This window comes from Nelumbo nucifera, chromosome 7, assembly GCF_055504915.1.
Source record: "Nelumbo nucifera cultivar China Antique chromosome 7, China Antique-T2T, whole genome shotgun sequence".
In the NCBI taxonomy this organism is placed as follows: domain Eukaryota; kingdom Viridiplantae; phylum Streptophyta; class Magnoliopsida; order Proteales; family Nelumbonaceae; genus Nelumbo; species Nelumbo nucifera.
In genome coordinates, this window is record NC_142655.1 from 20,821,301 (window position 1) to 20,838,873 (window position 17,573).

The 17,573-nt window shown below is 34.7% G+C and overlaps 2 protein-coding genes across 2 annotated transcripts; both read right to left on the reverse strand.

The window, feature by feature from the left end:
* Nucleotides 1–522: 522 nt before the first annotated feature.
* LOC104593625 (putative germin-like protein 2-1) lies at nucleotides 523–2,118 on the reverse strand. The gene is made up of 2 exons (XM_088891851.1): nucleotides 1,927–2,118; nucleotides 523–1,213 (listed from the first exon to the last, which is right to left on the reverse strand). Exons 1-2 carry the CDS (start codon nucleotides 2,042–2,044, stop codon nucleotides 663–665), a joined length of 669 nt encoding a protein of 222 aa, XP_088747977.1. The 5' UTR covers nucleotides 2,045–2,118; the 3' UTR covers nucleotides 523–662.
* Nucleotides 2,119–6,526: 4,408 nt separating this feature from the next.
* Nucleotides 6,527–8,752, reverse strand: LOC148790256 (germin-like protein 8-2). The gene is made up of 2 exons (XM_088892069.1): nucleotides 7,614–8,752; nucleotides 6,527–7,210 (listed from the first exon to the last, which is right to left on the reverse strand). Exons 1-2 carry the CDS (start codon nucleotides 7,729–7,731, stop codon nucleotides 6,660–6,662), a joined length of 669 nt encoding a protein of 222 aa, XP_088748195.1. The 5' UTR covers nucleotides 7,732–8,752; the 3' UTR covers nucleotides 6,527–6,659.
* Nucleotides 8,753–17,573: the final 8,821 nt, after the last annotated feature.

Here is a 17,573-nt window from a genome sequence, read left to right on the forward strand (position 1 = left end):
AATTATTAACATTGAACTTTATTTTGTGCATGTACAATTACAAAATAAGGATTTGGATATATAACATTCTAATATCTGGATGCATTTTAGAGCCTAGAATCTAAAATCAAAACATATAAAGTTCTAAAATGAATATTTTGATTACCAAAAACTAACTTGATCATTTTGCAATAAAACATGTTTTCATATTGAATTATTTGCATTTGTTCTTTGTTGAGTTTGTTCTCTTTTCCTTAAGCATTGAAGGGGTGTTTGTTTTTTGGATTTTGAGAAACGAAAAACTTATGTTTCTAGATACCCATTTCTCAGGTGGATAATTAACTTTTAGAGGAGCCTTAATACCATGTTTAAACCTATCCAAGCTAGCTTTTCACTAAATCAAGCCTTAATGGTGACCTTGTACCCCAATTCTTAAGTCCACGTGAATATTGTCAACTAGGTGTTCACCATGTAACCAACCACAGCCCACACTCGTTTCTTATTTACACGTAGAAAATCAACTTGAGAAATTTAAGACGATAATGGATAAAAAACCAATCACATTTTATTATATAATCTTCGTTATAAAGTGTACTACAACCACCTTCGTTTACATAAGGAACTGCGCATATACTTAATCAGTTATTGATAGTAGTAGTAGTAGCGGTAGTAATATTTTAGTTTTAGTTGTTGTCCATCCAGAACTGAGCTTGAAGATAATCGATCACCTTCTTGTCAACTTGGAAAGCCTTTGCAAGAACATCATCTTTGATGGGTGGCTTGGATCCAAACACAGCATTAGCAATGGTGATTGTACCAGGGTTTTGACTGCTCAAACCGGCAAAGGCGACGGCATTGGTGTGCCCCACATTGAACTGGAAGTGAATGAGACCAACTGGGAATACAAATACATCTCCCTTGTTAAGGGTCTTGGTAATAAGGCGATTTTCAGGATTGGATGTGACGAAGCCTACGTAGAGTGTACCCTCCAACACAACTAACACCTCGGTGGCGCGGGGGTGGGTGTGGGGTGGATTCAGGCCGTAGGGAGCATAATCTATGCGAACCAAGGAAACGCCAAGAGTATTGAGACCTGGTAATTGCATCACATTGACTGGAGTGACTTTGGAGCCAACAGGGTTGGACGTGTTTCCGGGATTGTCAAGGCCAGAAAAGAAAAAATCATCTGCTGTTGTGTAGTTTGGATTCTTGCAAAACTTCCCATTCACGAATACTGTTCAGAAAACAATAACAAAATTGTCAATAACAGTTGATAGTAAAGAATGAAAAAAATTTAGGTTCTTTTTTGTTTTTCGAAAACATTTTTACCCTATCTGGGTCCGGATGTAGTAGGCACATTAGGTAAGCACAGTGAATGAGCACGTAATAGCTGTGTAACACATGTCCTAATTAATGCGCCTTTAGTCCAAACATTTTTACTTTGTTAGACAGAAATTATCCATTATTTTATTATTTTAGTCAAAATAATTGCTCATTTTGCTTACCTAACGTGCCTACTACATCCTGACCCTTTTTACCTAGCTAAGTGCAATTACCCCAAGTTCTTTTTTTGTTTAATTTACCTCGGTAAAAATATCTTATAGGGGTCTTTTTGACTATTTTAATTTGTTTTCATTTACCATCTATTGGGAAGTTCATCAACTTACCCAAGTCCGAAAAGGGTTTCACTGTGATACGCAGGAAAATTAATTTTGCCATAAATCCCACATATTTCTAAAATAAGAATAAGGGTAAAATAGTCAATAGAAACCATAAACAAACAAAGACCTTAAAAAGTAATTAACTCTTTCAAAATCCGAAAAACAAACGAATGCCTTTAAAAGTAATATGATGTTAGTTGGTTGAATACGTGGAAGTATAGGGCTGCATTCTGTGCAAGTGACAGAAGAAAAACAAAGAGAAAGAATGGGAGAGCAGATGTAGTACCAGGAGTCTCAGTGTCTTTAATGGCAACACAGAAGTCTTGCAGAGGACTTGGGTCAGAGGCTAAAGCTTGAGAGCAAATGGCCAAGAGGACAAGAACTGCAATCATCCTAGCACTCATTTTTCACTAGCTAGCAATATTGAAGTCTTGACAGAACAAATGAACAAATTGCTTGGTTGATGGGTTGAGAAGGTTGGGATGAGAGCTGTGCTATTTATAGAGTGAAGCCAATGAAATGGTGTTGTATCTTCTGATCTGGTCTCCGCGTGTAATCCAGGATTGGATTAATTGTTTATTGGAATTAATTACAAAGTCCACAACTGCTCTCATTTCTTTGAAATCTTGTTCTTAATGTCAAAGAAATAATGACAGAAAGAAACAGTCATCTCATACCTACCGATATATTTAATTACTTCTCAAAAACATGGCACATGGTTGTATTGAACAAAGATTTTGATACATGTAGTAGATATTTCCAAGTTCATCAACTATATCCTCTAATATATTCCAATAGTTTCCCCAAACTTGGGAGGGAATTCAAGCATGATTTGTGTGTCATCTGTTAATAAGGTGGGGATTACTTGACTGGACTCTGCTCTGCTCTGCTCGTCAGATCGATTAAAATAAGAGTTCAACTGTAGCACTATCAATTACCTTAATAGGATAACCTTGAAATTTTAAAAAGGGGTATTTGAGAAATGGTCAGAAACTCTAGTTTCTTATTTTTCTTTTACTGTGTTGCTTAGAAAAATAGAAGAAAATTCTGACGACTTTATCAATCAATTTAAAACGTGGCCTACAAGGTCCTTGTTTTTTAATAAACAACATCAGCTTTTTGAAAAAGCTGATATCAGAATTCATGATTTTTGACCTTTTCCAAATGATATCAGCTGTTGAGAAAAAGAGTTATCAGCTGAATTGTGACTAACTAAGGTCATGTTTAAGAGTGGTTAAGTTAAAAATAAATGACAGTTAGAAGCAGTCATGTTAACACCTGTCAGATTGCTTTCCAAAAATATGGCACACATCTTTCTTGAACAAAGACTTTCATCTATAATTAATCTGTTTAGGTGGGGATGTTACTTCTCGTATACTTCCCATTGTCGGTTGCATGAGTTAGAATATGTGAAGGATGAACAGGTCAATCTTAACTTTGTTGTAATAAGGACAAGAATTAATATATTTGTGTTGATGTATGGATAATAATTAATAGGATTGCCCTAACATGGATATTTGATAAATAATCAGAAACAGTAGAAAAGATCCATTGCCCTTGAATCAATTAATGATTAATAGCAGTAAGTAGAACCAATTCCAAAATGACACCGCCTCTTCAAAGGCTCAATTGCTTAAAAAGGAATTATCATCAGGTTGAAGTTTTGTGTTACAGCATCGTGTATTCCATTCCACTCTTTCCCTTTGGAAATGACTGGTTGGGTTAAGTATTGGTATTATATATATATATATATATCAAATTTCATTTTATCTAGAAAGGTCAGTTTGGGTCACAGTTGGAATTAATTTGAATTGAAATATTTCCACAGAATCGGAATCAGAATGAATGGTCTATTCCTTTTTTTTTTTTTTTCAAACTGTTATAAGAATCAAAATCAAAATTGGTTGGAATAGATTAATTCTCATTCCCAGGAGGGGGGGTTGAGAATTGTCATTCTCTCATTTAGGGAAATGCCATTCTAAGATGGTTTTCGGTAACGTGCTAGTTTCTTGTGCTGTATTTCATCTAAAAATAGCAGCACAATGGCCACACTGTCTACTCTATTTCAACTGTGATTTTGTATGGTGCAATTGCTTGTTTACTAGGCATATTCACTTTAGTATCCCCATTTCAAGCAACTCACTAAAACTATGTTTGGTACCATTGTTATTTCTTCATGAAACATTCGGGGTTGATGAATAAAATTAGTGTTAAAATATGAACTGTTATGTCACATAATCAGAAACGCTTTGGATTGATTAATACAAATTATTGTTGTTACTTGAAGTATCAAATTTGGTATTTCAACTCTAAAGAGCAATGATCAGTCCCTACATATATTTTTTTTCAGTTGAAGTAACTCTCTTTTGTAACATAACTACTCATTTCTCTCGTCAATTTCTAATGATCAATCCCAAAACTTTCTAGGAAGAAACTGCAATGGTGCCAAACACAACCTAAGACATTGGGGTAGTGATAGAATATGCATCACCACATCTCTTTACATTGTGATTATGCACATTTAATCATCTTTTTCTCTATTTTTTTCTCAATAAATAAAATACAAAAACAGTGTTGGGCATTGAGACGGGGATTGAAGCCAAGATGTCTATCTTACGCTTTGTGATCAACATTTTAAAAAACGATTTGGAAATGGAACCGTTCTGGCCATCGGTTTTTGGGTTGGCGATCTGATCACTTGGTTCGAACAGACGGCCCATTCTAACACAAAAAAATTAAATAAATAATTAAAAATAAAAAACACCAAAAACTATTAAACGGATTAACAGTTCGACCATTCGAATCAATGGATTGTTGACCTTTTCAATGATTTTTAATCAAAATCGAATTTGGGATAAAATAGAACCGGTTGCCTAGACAATTTCCGGGCCAAACGGTCTGACCATCCAGATCAACGGCGGGTCAAATGCGGTTAAAAAACCATGTTTGTGATAACCTGTACACCCAGATCTGACATAATAGTGTATTTGATCCAATGGACGTTGGTTGCTTGCTTCCAGATGGGGATAACAAAAAACTTATACACTGACATCTGACATCATATTGTATTAATCCAAAGGACGTTGTTAATTGGTTGCTTTCAGATGGGGATAGCATAATATGCAGTACGTCTTACATTTGGTAACTTGTTGTTGCACCCCTAGATCTGAAATCATTTTTATTGATCCAATGGTTAGTAACGTTTTATGTATTTTTTTCTCGAAGTCTACAATATATCATATCGAATTTGTATGCCACGTAAGACACCAATTTTAGGGTGGTGTTTGGCATCAATTCCAGAAAATGGCACAACGGAGGCACTACATCAGAAAAAGTGGTACTTCAGAAAACGGCCTCTTGTTTGGTACTGTTTTTCAGAAAAAAAAAATGTTGCTTCTGACCATATCTTGGAAATCGGGAAAGTATGGTATGAAGAAACGCCAAATACAATGTTTTCTAAAAAAACAGCCCGTTGCTTCTAGCGATGCAATGATGTGGCATCTATTGGGAAATAGGGTCATTGAAACTTGGAGGAAAAGCTCTGAGACGTGTCTGAAGACGTTGTCTTTAGAATGTTATTTGTCTCCACTCAGTTTCATTGAGTTTGTTGTTGGGTTATAGGCAAATCCGTTCTCAGCATACAGCGGAGCCTTGGACGAGAAAATGCAACCAGCAAAGCTTGAAGAGTCTCCAAAAAACCTTCTACGAAACAATAGCAGACCATACTGAGATGGACAAAGTGATTTTGAAATTGTGTGTGCAAATGTTTGATTCACGTTGGATAATATAGACCAATACTGAAAAAGGTTCAACGATACTAGTGCCAAACAAAACCAATATTGTTTTCCCAGAAAATAGTCTATATATGTGACAACATCATTTCCAAACAAAAACTAAGAAAGCGGTGCTTGGTGCCAAACACCTACTAGGTCATTCACCATTTATTGAAACGGGCAGCGCAAGCAAGACATATATCTCCTCTCCTCTCTTAGCTATATTTAGGATCATACATTTATGAAATAGCTCAAACATATAAACTTTTGAGACAAGTCGAATCTAAGCTAAAACTTTTAATTGTAACCAAATTGAAGCCTGAACCAAAATCTTAAATTTTTCTATCAAGTTAAGCTTAAATAGTTTCGGCTCGTATGCACCCCTTATACGAGGGAAGTGGTGGGATTGATTAATTATTAACATTGAGTTTTATCCTACAATTGCAAAATAAGGATTTGGATAACATTCTAATATCTGGATGCATTTCAGAACCTAGACTCTAAAATCAAAACATGTAAATAAAGTTATAATATGAATATTTGTATTATCAAAAATTAACATGATCATTTTGAAATAAACGGTGTTTTCATATTAAATTATTTGCATTTGTTTGTTTGTTGAGTTTGTTTTCTCTGCTTTTAACATTAAAGGGGTGTTCGTTTTTTGGATTTTGAAAGGAGAAAAATTGATCAATGCGATTTTGATTCCCATTAATTAAGAAATCCATATTCTTTTTTCAGATTTATGTAGAGACCAAAAAAAGTTTATGTTCCTAGATACCAATCTCCGAGGTGGACCCCATAAAGAAAAAGTTGATAACAATGGATGAGATAAATGCCCCTTTAATAATAGATTTTTATGACTAAAATGATCATTATCTTATTTACTTGAAAAATAAAATAACCCGATGAATAAATTCACCCAAATAAATAACTTATGACAATGGAGCTGCTGAATACATTTCCCTATACCAAGGATTTGCTTTGTAGGGGGATATATCCATGTACCTCAATTCCTCAGTCCACGTGAATTTTGTCAACTAGGTGCTATGTATCCAACCACAACCCACTCTCATTTCTTACATGTAGAAAATCAACTTGAGACATTTAAGATTAGAGAACAGATAAAAAAGCAATCACATTATATATTATAATCTCCATTATAAAGTGTACAACAAACGCCTTCGTTTACATAAGGAACTGCGCATATACTTATTCAGTTATTGGTAGTAGTAATATTTTAGTTTTAGTTGTTGTCCATCCAGAACTGAGCTTGAAGATAATCGATCACCTTCTTGTCGACTTGGAATGCCTTTGCAAGAACATCATCTTTGATGGGTGGCTTGGATCCAAACACAGCATTAGCAATGGTGATTGTACCTGGGTTCTGACTGCTCAAACCGGCAAAGGCGACGGCATTGGTGTGCCCCACATTGAACTGGAAGTGAATGAGGCCTTCAGGAAACACGAACACATCTCCCTTGTTAAGGGTCTTGGTAATAAGGCGATTTTCAGGATTGGATGTGACGAAGCCTACGTAGAGTGTACCCTCCAACACAACTAACACCTCGGTGGCGCGGGGGTGGGTGTGGGGTGGATTCAGGCCGTAGGGAGCATAATCTATGCGAACCAAGGAAACGCCAAGAGTATTGAGACCTGGTAATTGCATCACATTGACTGGAGTGACTTTGGAGCCAACAGGGTTGGACGTGTTTCCGGGCTTGTCAAGGCCGGAAAAGAAAAAATCATCTGCTGTTGTGTAGTTTGGATTCTTGCAAAACTTCCCATTCACGAATACTGTTCAGAAAACAATAACAAAATTGTCAATAACAGTTGTGAACAAAGAAATGGGTCTTATAAGGGCCTTTTCGATCATTTTAATTTTTTTACATTTACTATCTATTGGGAAGCTCATCAACTTACCCAAGTCTGAAAAGGGTTTCACTTACCAAGATAAGTGATACCTCGGAAAATCAAATTTGTCATAAATCCTACATATTTCTAAAATAAGAACATGGATAAGATAGCTAATAGAAATCATAATCCCACTGATCGACTTTTCTCTTTCAAAATTCCAAAAACAAATAAGGCCTTAAAAAGTAAATATAATGTTAGTTGAATATATGGAAGTAGAGGGCTGCATTTTGTGCAAGTGACAGAAGAAAAACAAAGGGAAAGAATGGGAAAGTAGATGTAGTACCAGGAGTCTCAGTGTCCTTAATCGCAACACACAAGTCTTGCAGAGGACTTGGGTCAGAGGCTAAAGCTTGAGAGCAAAGGGCCAAGAAGGCAAGAACTGCGAGCATCCAAGCATCCATTTTTCACCTGCAAATTTCTATCAATATAAAACTATTGGCAGAACAGTTAAATTGCCTGGTTGATAAGTGATAAGGTTGGCATTCGAACCCTTTTATTTATAGAATGAAGCCAACGAATTGGTCTAGTACCTTCTGGTTTCCGCATGCGGCATGCAATTCATGACTAATTAAACACCCGAATTGTTTATTACAATTAATTACTCATTCTACAACTGCTCTCATTCGTTTGAAATATTATCCATAGACCCTACTTGCAAGAATTAATTAATGACAATTAGAAACAGTCATCTACTCATGTTATTCCTACTAACTTGCTTTCCAGAAACATAAGCAACAAAGATTTCATTCATTTGAAATTATCAGATCGTTCAATTATATATATCCTAATAAATATACCCATTGATTATTCTAAGAACCCTTAATTAATTTTAGAAGGAATTCAAAGAGGATTTATTTAAGGTTTGTTTGGTTTATATTCAGAATTGGAATCAAAATTTTTTGAAATTAGAATCAGAATGATCTATTCTTATAGTCTGTTTGGTTCATATAGAAATGAAAATAAAAATTAAAATCAGTTGGAATGAGATTTCATTCTCAAAAGGCAGGGAATGGCCATTCCCTCAAATGGGAGAATGCCATTCCAGGATGAATGAAAATGGGATTCCAATTCTACCTAACCAAACAGTTGAAATCAGAATAGCCCATTCCAATTCTAATTCCAGACCCCTATTATTGCAAACCAAATGGGGCCTTAATCAGAGTAGCTGGAGATTACTTGACAGTTTAGAATATGTGAAACACAATAGGATAGATGGGAAAACTTTTGTTCATTCTAAAAAAGAGGAAAAGGTCCTATTCATGTTACTGCATTTCTTTGTTTCTCCAAAAATGAATGTTTTACTTTTCAATGATGTGGCTTTAACATCCGCTGTGCGAATAGGACTCTTTCAGCACATCCCTGCCGTGTGAATAGGACCCATCTCCCACAGCACATCCCTGCTGTATGAATAGGGCCAAATCAACCCCCCCACGAGATTGCCCCCCACAAAATCCCACAGCACATTCTTGCCGTGTATTGGGGACATCTCCTGATGATAATCCCAGAAATGATGATATCATCATCAGGAAATGCTCTTAATACACGGCCGAGATGTGCTATGGAACGTTGTGGGGGGCAATCCCATGGGAGGCTGATTCAAACTCCACTTTGCTGATACGAATTTCTACTTTTGCAATATTATTGCTTTATATGTTTTATCTTTATGTTTGATAAAGTATTCGTAAGAAAACTAAAGATGGATTAAAATGTTTTTTCTTGATTGGTATTAGTGGTAATTTATTTGGGTCACCAGTGTTTGACTTATAATTTTTAATAGCATTAATTAATATGATAATTAAATATGAAATATGTAGGCATGTATAGATTTGTAAAAGTTGAGTATTAGGAGAGAGATAAAGAGATGATCATTAGGGGTAGGGGTGGCAATTTTTCACCCAATCGGTTGAACTCACCCAATTCGCCTATTTACTTGGCAGGTTGAAAATGGGTTCGATCACCCATTGGGTCAATTTAAATGAATTGGGTTGGGTTAGGTTGTGGATAACCATTGGATTAATCGCATTTGAATGAAATAATTTATAATTAATGTATTAAGGGCTCTTAAATCCTTAAATTTATTTTTTTTTAATTTTAGCTTATAATAAATAGCTTAAAGTTTTTTTCTTGTTTTCATATACTCAATTGATTTTCCCACTACCCAAATTTATGGCATTGAAACCTCCCATTCCAAATTTATCCGCATTTCTGTTTTATTTTTTGTAATTTTTTATCAATATATCTCTATTTTTTATTGACTTCTACATGTATGAATAGAAACTTTACTTTATTTATTTACTTATCTTTAAGAAATAATTTTTTTGTTGTTTCTTATGAAATTATTTTAATGTGTGGAGGACTAGCATGAAACTACTTTATTTTCAATTTCATTTTTCCGTAAGCTTATACAACGTTGCATTCTTTCTAAAGTTTGATCACCCTCAAACTCAATTTGCTTTTTGTATCATATAGGATTTTCTCATCATTCTAATAAACATTGTGTTTCTTATACATGGAGATAGTTTACTTGGTCTTGGCGTGTCCATTACTTTTAACCATGGCTTCTACAATTGCATCGTACAATGCAAACTAACTCATTCACTTTGACTTTTAAATGTGATATTATGTGATCAGTTTCATTTGTTTTCAGTACTAACATATATTTTCATTGTTTGTAGATGTCACACCAAACACGAGATACACTGACTAGTACTGAGGATGCAAATTCATATCCCAAACCTTCAAGTCAAACAGGTTCGACAAATACAAATAAAACCACTAATGGAAAGAGAAAATCCATACAACCAATGTTAGAAGTATGGGAATATTTTACTAAGTTTGTGATAATGGTGAGGTGAAGACTAAGTGTAATTACCGTGATAGGGAGTTTTATTGTGACCCTAAAAAAATGGAACTGCCTCATTAAAAAATCACATGAATATATGTAAAAAGAACCCTTAGGCTTTGTTTGGAAGGAGTACGAATACAATTTTGTAGAGTGCAAAACAAAAATGTTTTGTTCATGTGAGTGCAAAATGGTTCAAGATTTACACACCCACTTTGCTACCATTTTTGTGGATGTTTGGCATTTTCATCAATGCAAATACAATTATGTCTTGTTACCCAATGGTGTTTCAACTACTCGTGCCATTAAACAAATATAAAAAATAACAGATTCATTAATAAATTATAAGAATAAAAGCTGAGCAGAGCTGAACTGGCTGAACTGAACGACTTATTGAAGAAATCCTTGTTACATGTAGCTATTAGTTTTCTCCCAGCCACAAAACCAAAAAATTTGACACCAATGGTTAACACATACATTAGAGGCCATGGAAATCACATATGCTCCAAGGAAATCACAGCTGCAACATGGAAGGTTGTTCTTTTCCATATTTGACAGATGATGAGCTAATTTGGTACCGTCTTCAGGCGCCTTCAGCTCAGCATTCAACAAATTAATGATAAAGGTCTATTACAAGCACCATTTTCATCTCTCCTATTAGTTACCAATCACCAAATATATATATATATATCAAACAAAAAAATGTTTTTCTAATTTTCCCTTCCAATTTGGGCTTTATTATGAGAAGAATGACAGGAGAAGAACCCCCCCCCCCTTCCAGAGTTTGAGGTGGTTACGAAAGGATCATGGATTGGGTTCTCATTCTTCAGTTTTCAAGGTATATAAGTTACAATAGTATCTATCATCTGGCTTGTAAATATCTGCAAGCAAGACTTTGATCGTGGCTACTGGAAGCTAGGGTGCAGCACAACTTCTGCGATCATTTAATTGAAGAGTGAAACTCTCAATAACTAGATAAAAAGAACATGGGTTGTACACAATCTCAAAGTCAAATGCAATCTACACATGCAGAAATAGTCCAAATTGTTGATACGAACTTGCACTGATGAGGTATGTTATGTTATACAATCTATAATCAAGATACTCTAAACAAATAAGTGTCATCTTGAACAAACTAGTGCTACAATCTTATCCATGTAATTCCAAAGTACTCAGTGACAGTTATTAATACACTAATAATATATTGTATAGAAAGAAATTATATTGGGCAAACCCATTTGTGGCCGGGACCAAGTAATGCAAAATAATGCAATAGTGTCTCTCTGTGGGAAAGCAAATAATGAGATGCAAATGCATAATTTAAACAAGTGCCATTACAGAGACATATCGAGCCATGCACTGTTCTGGTTTGTTCCCATGCATCAAAATTAAGCACCCGATTTTACCATTAATTCAGATCGCTTAATTTTATATTTTAATTACTTGATCGATTTATAGGTTTATCCAGGATGATCAGGTGCATGTATCTTCATTTGTTATATAACTAGTATTGTTTACCAGTTTGAATTCGTTTAACTCTCATACCCCACATAAAGACCACAACACAAATCAACTAGTTTTTGTTTGTAACTCCTAACCAGCCATAGTGTCCATCTAGTTGTGCATCTTGGACTCCAAATGTCTGGGTATCGCATTCATAGAGTGCTTTCTCCTAGGAACCTGCCTTGGTAAAACCACCAAAAAGTTTTGATTTAGTAAGAAACTCAAAAATCTCTTATAACCAACCTCCACTAATTTATTAAAAGGCCATTACCCGATGTTGGTCCTAGCCATCTGGGGCCTTGGGATGGGTGGAAACGCTTCCATAACTTCTCTTGTTGATAATCTATAAGACTTGCATAAATTGAAAAGGAAGAGAATATCATGTGTAATTCAAATCCTAAAATGGATAAAGCAATAAGGAATTGAGAAAGAAAGACACTAAAGAGACCAACAACATTTCTTAAAGCTATCAAATACAAAATAAGTGATGATAAAAGAATGTGTTTATGGAGGAATCCTTGAGGCATGGAACATTGTCACAATAGTCTTAAATGATGACTCAGAATGCACACAAGGAATACCACTAATATCCCACACTCGACACGTGTATGATCATTCACCCATCTTCGTTACGTGATATTAAAGGTTTCTACATATAACTTGATATTCCTATTCCCTGACCTTATTATTCTGGCATACCTACAACATCATAAAGTTAGTATATTTGTGTATCACGATATAAAAAATGAAACACAAATAAATATGAAAACTTTTTACCTAACCTCTTTTATTATCATATCTATTATTTTTTACATCTTTGACATTAACACATCATTTGATTATATATCCCTTTGATGCCTTGAAAACACCTTTTCCATCAATCTTTTTCTTATATCATCTAATAAAGCAATTAGTGGGCTAAATCTTGCTGTACCAACCCATGTATTGAATAACTATGCCCAATTGTTCGTAAGATCATCTAGCTTGAACGTTAATTCAAATGCAGCATGTCAAGATCAAGTTTCCGCAGTTTTCCTTCTCAATCAATCATGTGTATTTGGATTCATTTGCCTCGCAACTTCCATACGACACACAAAATCCTAAGGCACACATACCCTACTTACAACCTAAACTGCATTCTTTAGAGCCATCCCTTTATATGTTATTTTAAAATTGCTGCATAAATGTCTCAAGCACAATTGATGCAAGGCTTTAGGCAAACAAATAGCTAAGTCATCAGTAATCCCTAGAAACAAGTACATAATATTACCTTTAATCATATTTAATCCAATATGATTAAATACCGAAGATGAGATAGTCAAATGAAACGATGGTATAAAGTTCAATTACCTTTTGCTTATCAAACATAAATGCCTACTGAGAAGCATTGTCAATCTTTGATGTATCACAAAATTTTGTTAAAAATCATATTTAGGCATCTTTATTCTCTGCTTCAATAACGATACATGCAATTGAAAATATACCATTATTTCCATTAAGACCAATGGAAATAATAGGACACCACTTGGAAGCCCTGTTGCCTTCAAGTGACAATCATCTAATCCAACAATTTTCTTGCACCCATCCAAAAACCCCCTCATTGAATCCAAACAAATAAAAACCCATTTGAATGTGGAGACTTGGATGATTCCAAAGTTTAAGTTTCTATTCTACAAATTGAGCCAAGATTAGCTTCTATTAAAGCTCAAAAATAAGTAGAAAGCTTAGCATAATATTTAGCATGGCTTCCCCTAACCCTTTCAAGGGCTTTTATCTTTGCCCTATATATCTTTTAGGGATGAACATCTATGCTAAACAATTCCATCACTTCAATTGTAAGGGTTCCAACCGACAAATTAGGATCAATCAATCCTCAACCGTTCTTCAATTTGCAAGGAAAACCATGTATTGGTAACTTCCTTGTTTCTCATAATCCATATGCTTGTATGCTTGCCTTTTAATGTTTTCACTTGGAAGTTATTCCCATAATGTGTTTAGGGCGCATGTAACCCTTATTAGCACATTTAGTAGTGAAGAAAAACTTGTTCACTCTAACAAGTTGTACATCCTCCACCACACAATATTGACTGATGGCCTTTCTAAACTCCTTGTTATCTGTACAGTTCATGGCAACTTCAAATGATGGATTTGCAAAATTGAACTATGCTTTGGAACAGATAAATGCTATCTAATAAATTGCCATCTTCTGTGAAGCATTTATAGTCCCTCGTTGATTCATAATCAGGTAATTCATTGTCATCATCGTATGGCTACATCCTATTACTACACTTGTTTTCATTGAATTCGACAAATTCAGGTCCTCCATTTCCTTTCTCCTCCAAGTTGACATTTTTTTTTGGATAGGAAACGTTAGTTTTCATTGGATAATTGAAAAGATTGCAGGCTTATCACTCACAAAATGGATGGAAAAAGAAAATAAAAAACTTACAAACAGGCCCAAAACAAAACCTCCCTAGCAACTCCTTGCTTAACTAATAACCTCTCTTATAGGCTGTCTAAGAGACCGCACTCCTAGGTTTTCAGTTTGCATCCACCCTATTACTAGCTTGGAGTCTCCTTCCACTTCTAATTGTTGCAAACCTTGAAAGCCATTACTTCTACCCTTAATGAATCTCCCACCCCAATTGGGCCTGAGTAAAGGGCCAAGACTTTTCCTTATTTCTATACACACCCCCAACTCCCGACTAACCTAGATTACGCAAGGAGCTTCCGTCAAGGTTTAGCTTTACCCTGAGCTGAGGCAATGGTGCCCAACAATCTTGTACTACAAGGGAGGAAGGTGAGGATACAACTATAGCACTCCAATTTCTAATTAAGTCCACTAAAGAGAAATCCTTGAAAAGGTGATGTACTTTTAGCCAGTGCATAACCTTAATGGTGACAACTTCCACAAGTGCTTCCTTAGATTTTTCTTGACCTAGGAAGATCCTATTGTTTCTATCTTACCCTGCCCCTTTTCCTTGATTGTCGGAAGAAGCTAGAGTAAACATAATATCAATGTCATTTTCACAAGTACCCACATATGCTAATGTAGCTCTCATTTAGGTATCTTGTAATTTATAATCACCATATCACCATCTGATATGCCACATAACTTGCCTTTTTTTTAACGATATTTGCACAGTTTACTGATACTCTATTTACATTGCACACATGTTGAACATAACAACCAACGTATTCCATATTGCTATCATGATAACACCACTTGTCTGTGAACTTTAGAATAAATGTAAATATTTTAGTACTCAAGCCTACAAAATCAAAGAAAAGATAAGATGTTAGAATGTAAATTTAATATCTAACTATATATTATAGAGATTGAATTGTAACAAATTAGAAGATTACAAAACCATCATAGTAAATTAGCTAGGGCATTCATTAATAAGAGGTAAAGAGGAGAAAAATAAAATAAAGGAGAATTAGGAACATAATTTGTTTTCCTATCAAATGTTGTTTTCAAGAAAACCATTCTTGAAAGATTTCCATTCATTTTTTTCTTGGTTGTCAAAAACTCAAAAAAAATTGTCAACCCTAAATTACAAGATGTAAGGGTTTAGTGGCCATTTCACCTGTCATATTAGCATTAGTAGTCCTTATGATGTACATTTGGACATTGATGGCCAAATTGACTAAGGGTGAGTCTAATTTGGCCGCTTATGGGTTTCGTAAATTTTCTTTGTTTTGAAAATTAGAGAAAAGTTTTTCCTCCAAAGTTTACAATATAATTGTTGACGTTTGACAAATGTTGCAAATTACCTTTTGAGATGTAAATCCATGGATTTTCAATGATGCATATTGGCTTTTGGCGACGTTTATTAAACGTCGCAAAAACTCACTTAAATTAGTTGGATTTTCAGATCTGCTCTGATCTGATTATGGTTTATGGATAAATGGAGATCTGAATATGACTTAAATGAGTTGGATTCAAATATGAATCCGGTTAAATCTGATCCATTTTCCGCCCTACAAATGCTGAGCCCTTTCATGCATATGCACACAATTTTCTGGTAGTCTTCCTTATGGTCTACGTAATTTGTACAGTAGGTTTATTTTAGTTTCCAACTGTGTGCAATCCTTTAGTGTAATATAAAGTTTTCAAACATATCCTAGTATTGTTCCTTAACCAGGGAAGAGTTTCAAATCTGCAAAGGTCTTCAGTGCTTTATCCTGGAGTTGGTCTTCTAAATCACTTCTTCCAATAGAGTTCTATTGAAATTCATGTTCCTATGAAACCATAAGTGTGTATATTGAAGAATGTACTTTGATGCATATTCAGGAATCTTTTGGGTTGAGAAACTGAAGATAAAATTACAGAGAGGAAAAATTGAAATTTCAAAGGATTTTGTGTCAGTATATCTGCTAATGATCAACATTGCACAAAGAATACCAAACCCCTAAAACCATGAGCAATAGAAACATCATACTCAGAAGCTTCATAGCTTCATCTCATGACTCATACATGGACAGAACACCAAAAAATACATGGACAGATTTCCAAAGGATTAAATTTCACAGGAACTACCTTTACACCGTGAAAGTAAATTGAGAATAAGAGAGAAACCCACAAATTGTGGATGCAGAAAGCTACCATGCTTAGAAGGTAATTTGAATAAAACTCATGTAGATTAATATTCTGCAAACTGATAACCTAGTTTGAATAATGAAAAGTTTTAGCAACAAATTACTAACATCTTGACAGATAAATTTTGTTCTCAATGTCTATATATATATATATATATATATATATATATATATATATATATATTGATAAATGAGAGTAGTTTTATTAATTCAAAAAATAATAGTACATTCAACCTAGGAAGAGGCACGAGGTGTTACCTCCCCCTAGGATTTGAGTCATAAACACTAAACAAGCCTGAAACACAGTTACAAAGTGGCCCAAAACAGAGTTCTCAATGTATATTCTTTACTTCTGTTTAGGCTGTTCATGCAAATCTTTGATTTTTTTTCAGAGGATCAAATATTATGTAAGTGCTGAGAATGGAATAGCTATTATCTCAGGGCTATGGTTAGTTTGAGGGATGTGGATGAAAAAATTAATAAAAAGTTGGGTTTGATTTTGGAGAGGAGGGTATCTTAGTCTTGGGGGCAGTCTAATAACAGCTAAAGTAGTAGAGTTATTGCTTTGTCTTTTAGTAAATGTTATTAAGTAGGTTCTGAGCTCCTTAAGGTTGATTTTATACATGTTTTACGCTATAAGAAGAGAGAAGAGAGGGAAAATAGAAGATGGAAGAAAGAGAACTCTACTGGGTGTGGTGGCACCCACTCTATTGTTTTCTTAGGTTTGAACATAAAAGTGTTAAATGATCACTCTGTCCCTGTGTCTAACAGAGCACGTTATACAACAATGTTTTAGAGATCCAAAATTTACAAAAATCGAATCAACTAGGCTTGTTAGGAAACTCCAATATAAATCTCTTCTAACAGTCTAACCCCACCTACCCTTGGAGAAAAATCAATCCAAAATTTACAAAAATCTAATCAACTAGGCTTGTTAGGAAACTCCAATATAAATCTCTTCTAACAGTCTAACCCCACCTACCCTTGGAGAAAAATCAAGGTTGCTAGCTATCAAATTGGTAGATTTCCCAAGTCCTCAAGATCCAATCAATGACAACCTGGGTGATTAAGAGACTTGAGGGGATATTGAGCATGAAAATTGGTGGGAAACATCGACTCTACATTCCTGGACCTGTAAGTTCTTTAATTGATGGTTCTCCTTTATTTGTACCTCCATGCCATCTTTCCTACAATAGTAAATCAGTAAGCAAAAGAAATCGATACTTAAAATGGCTACCAAACCATAAATTTAAAAAAGGAAGATTCATTAGCATTTTTGTCTCCGTTCTCTTTTTT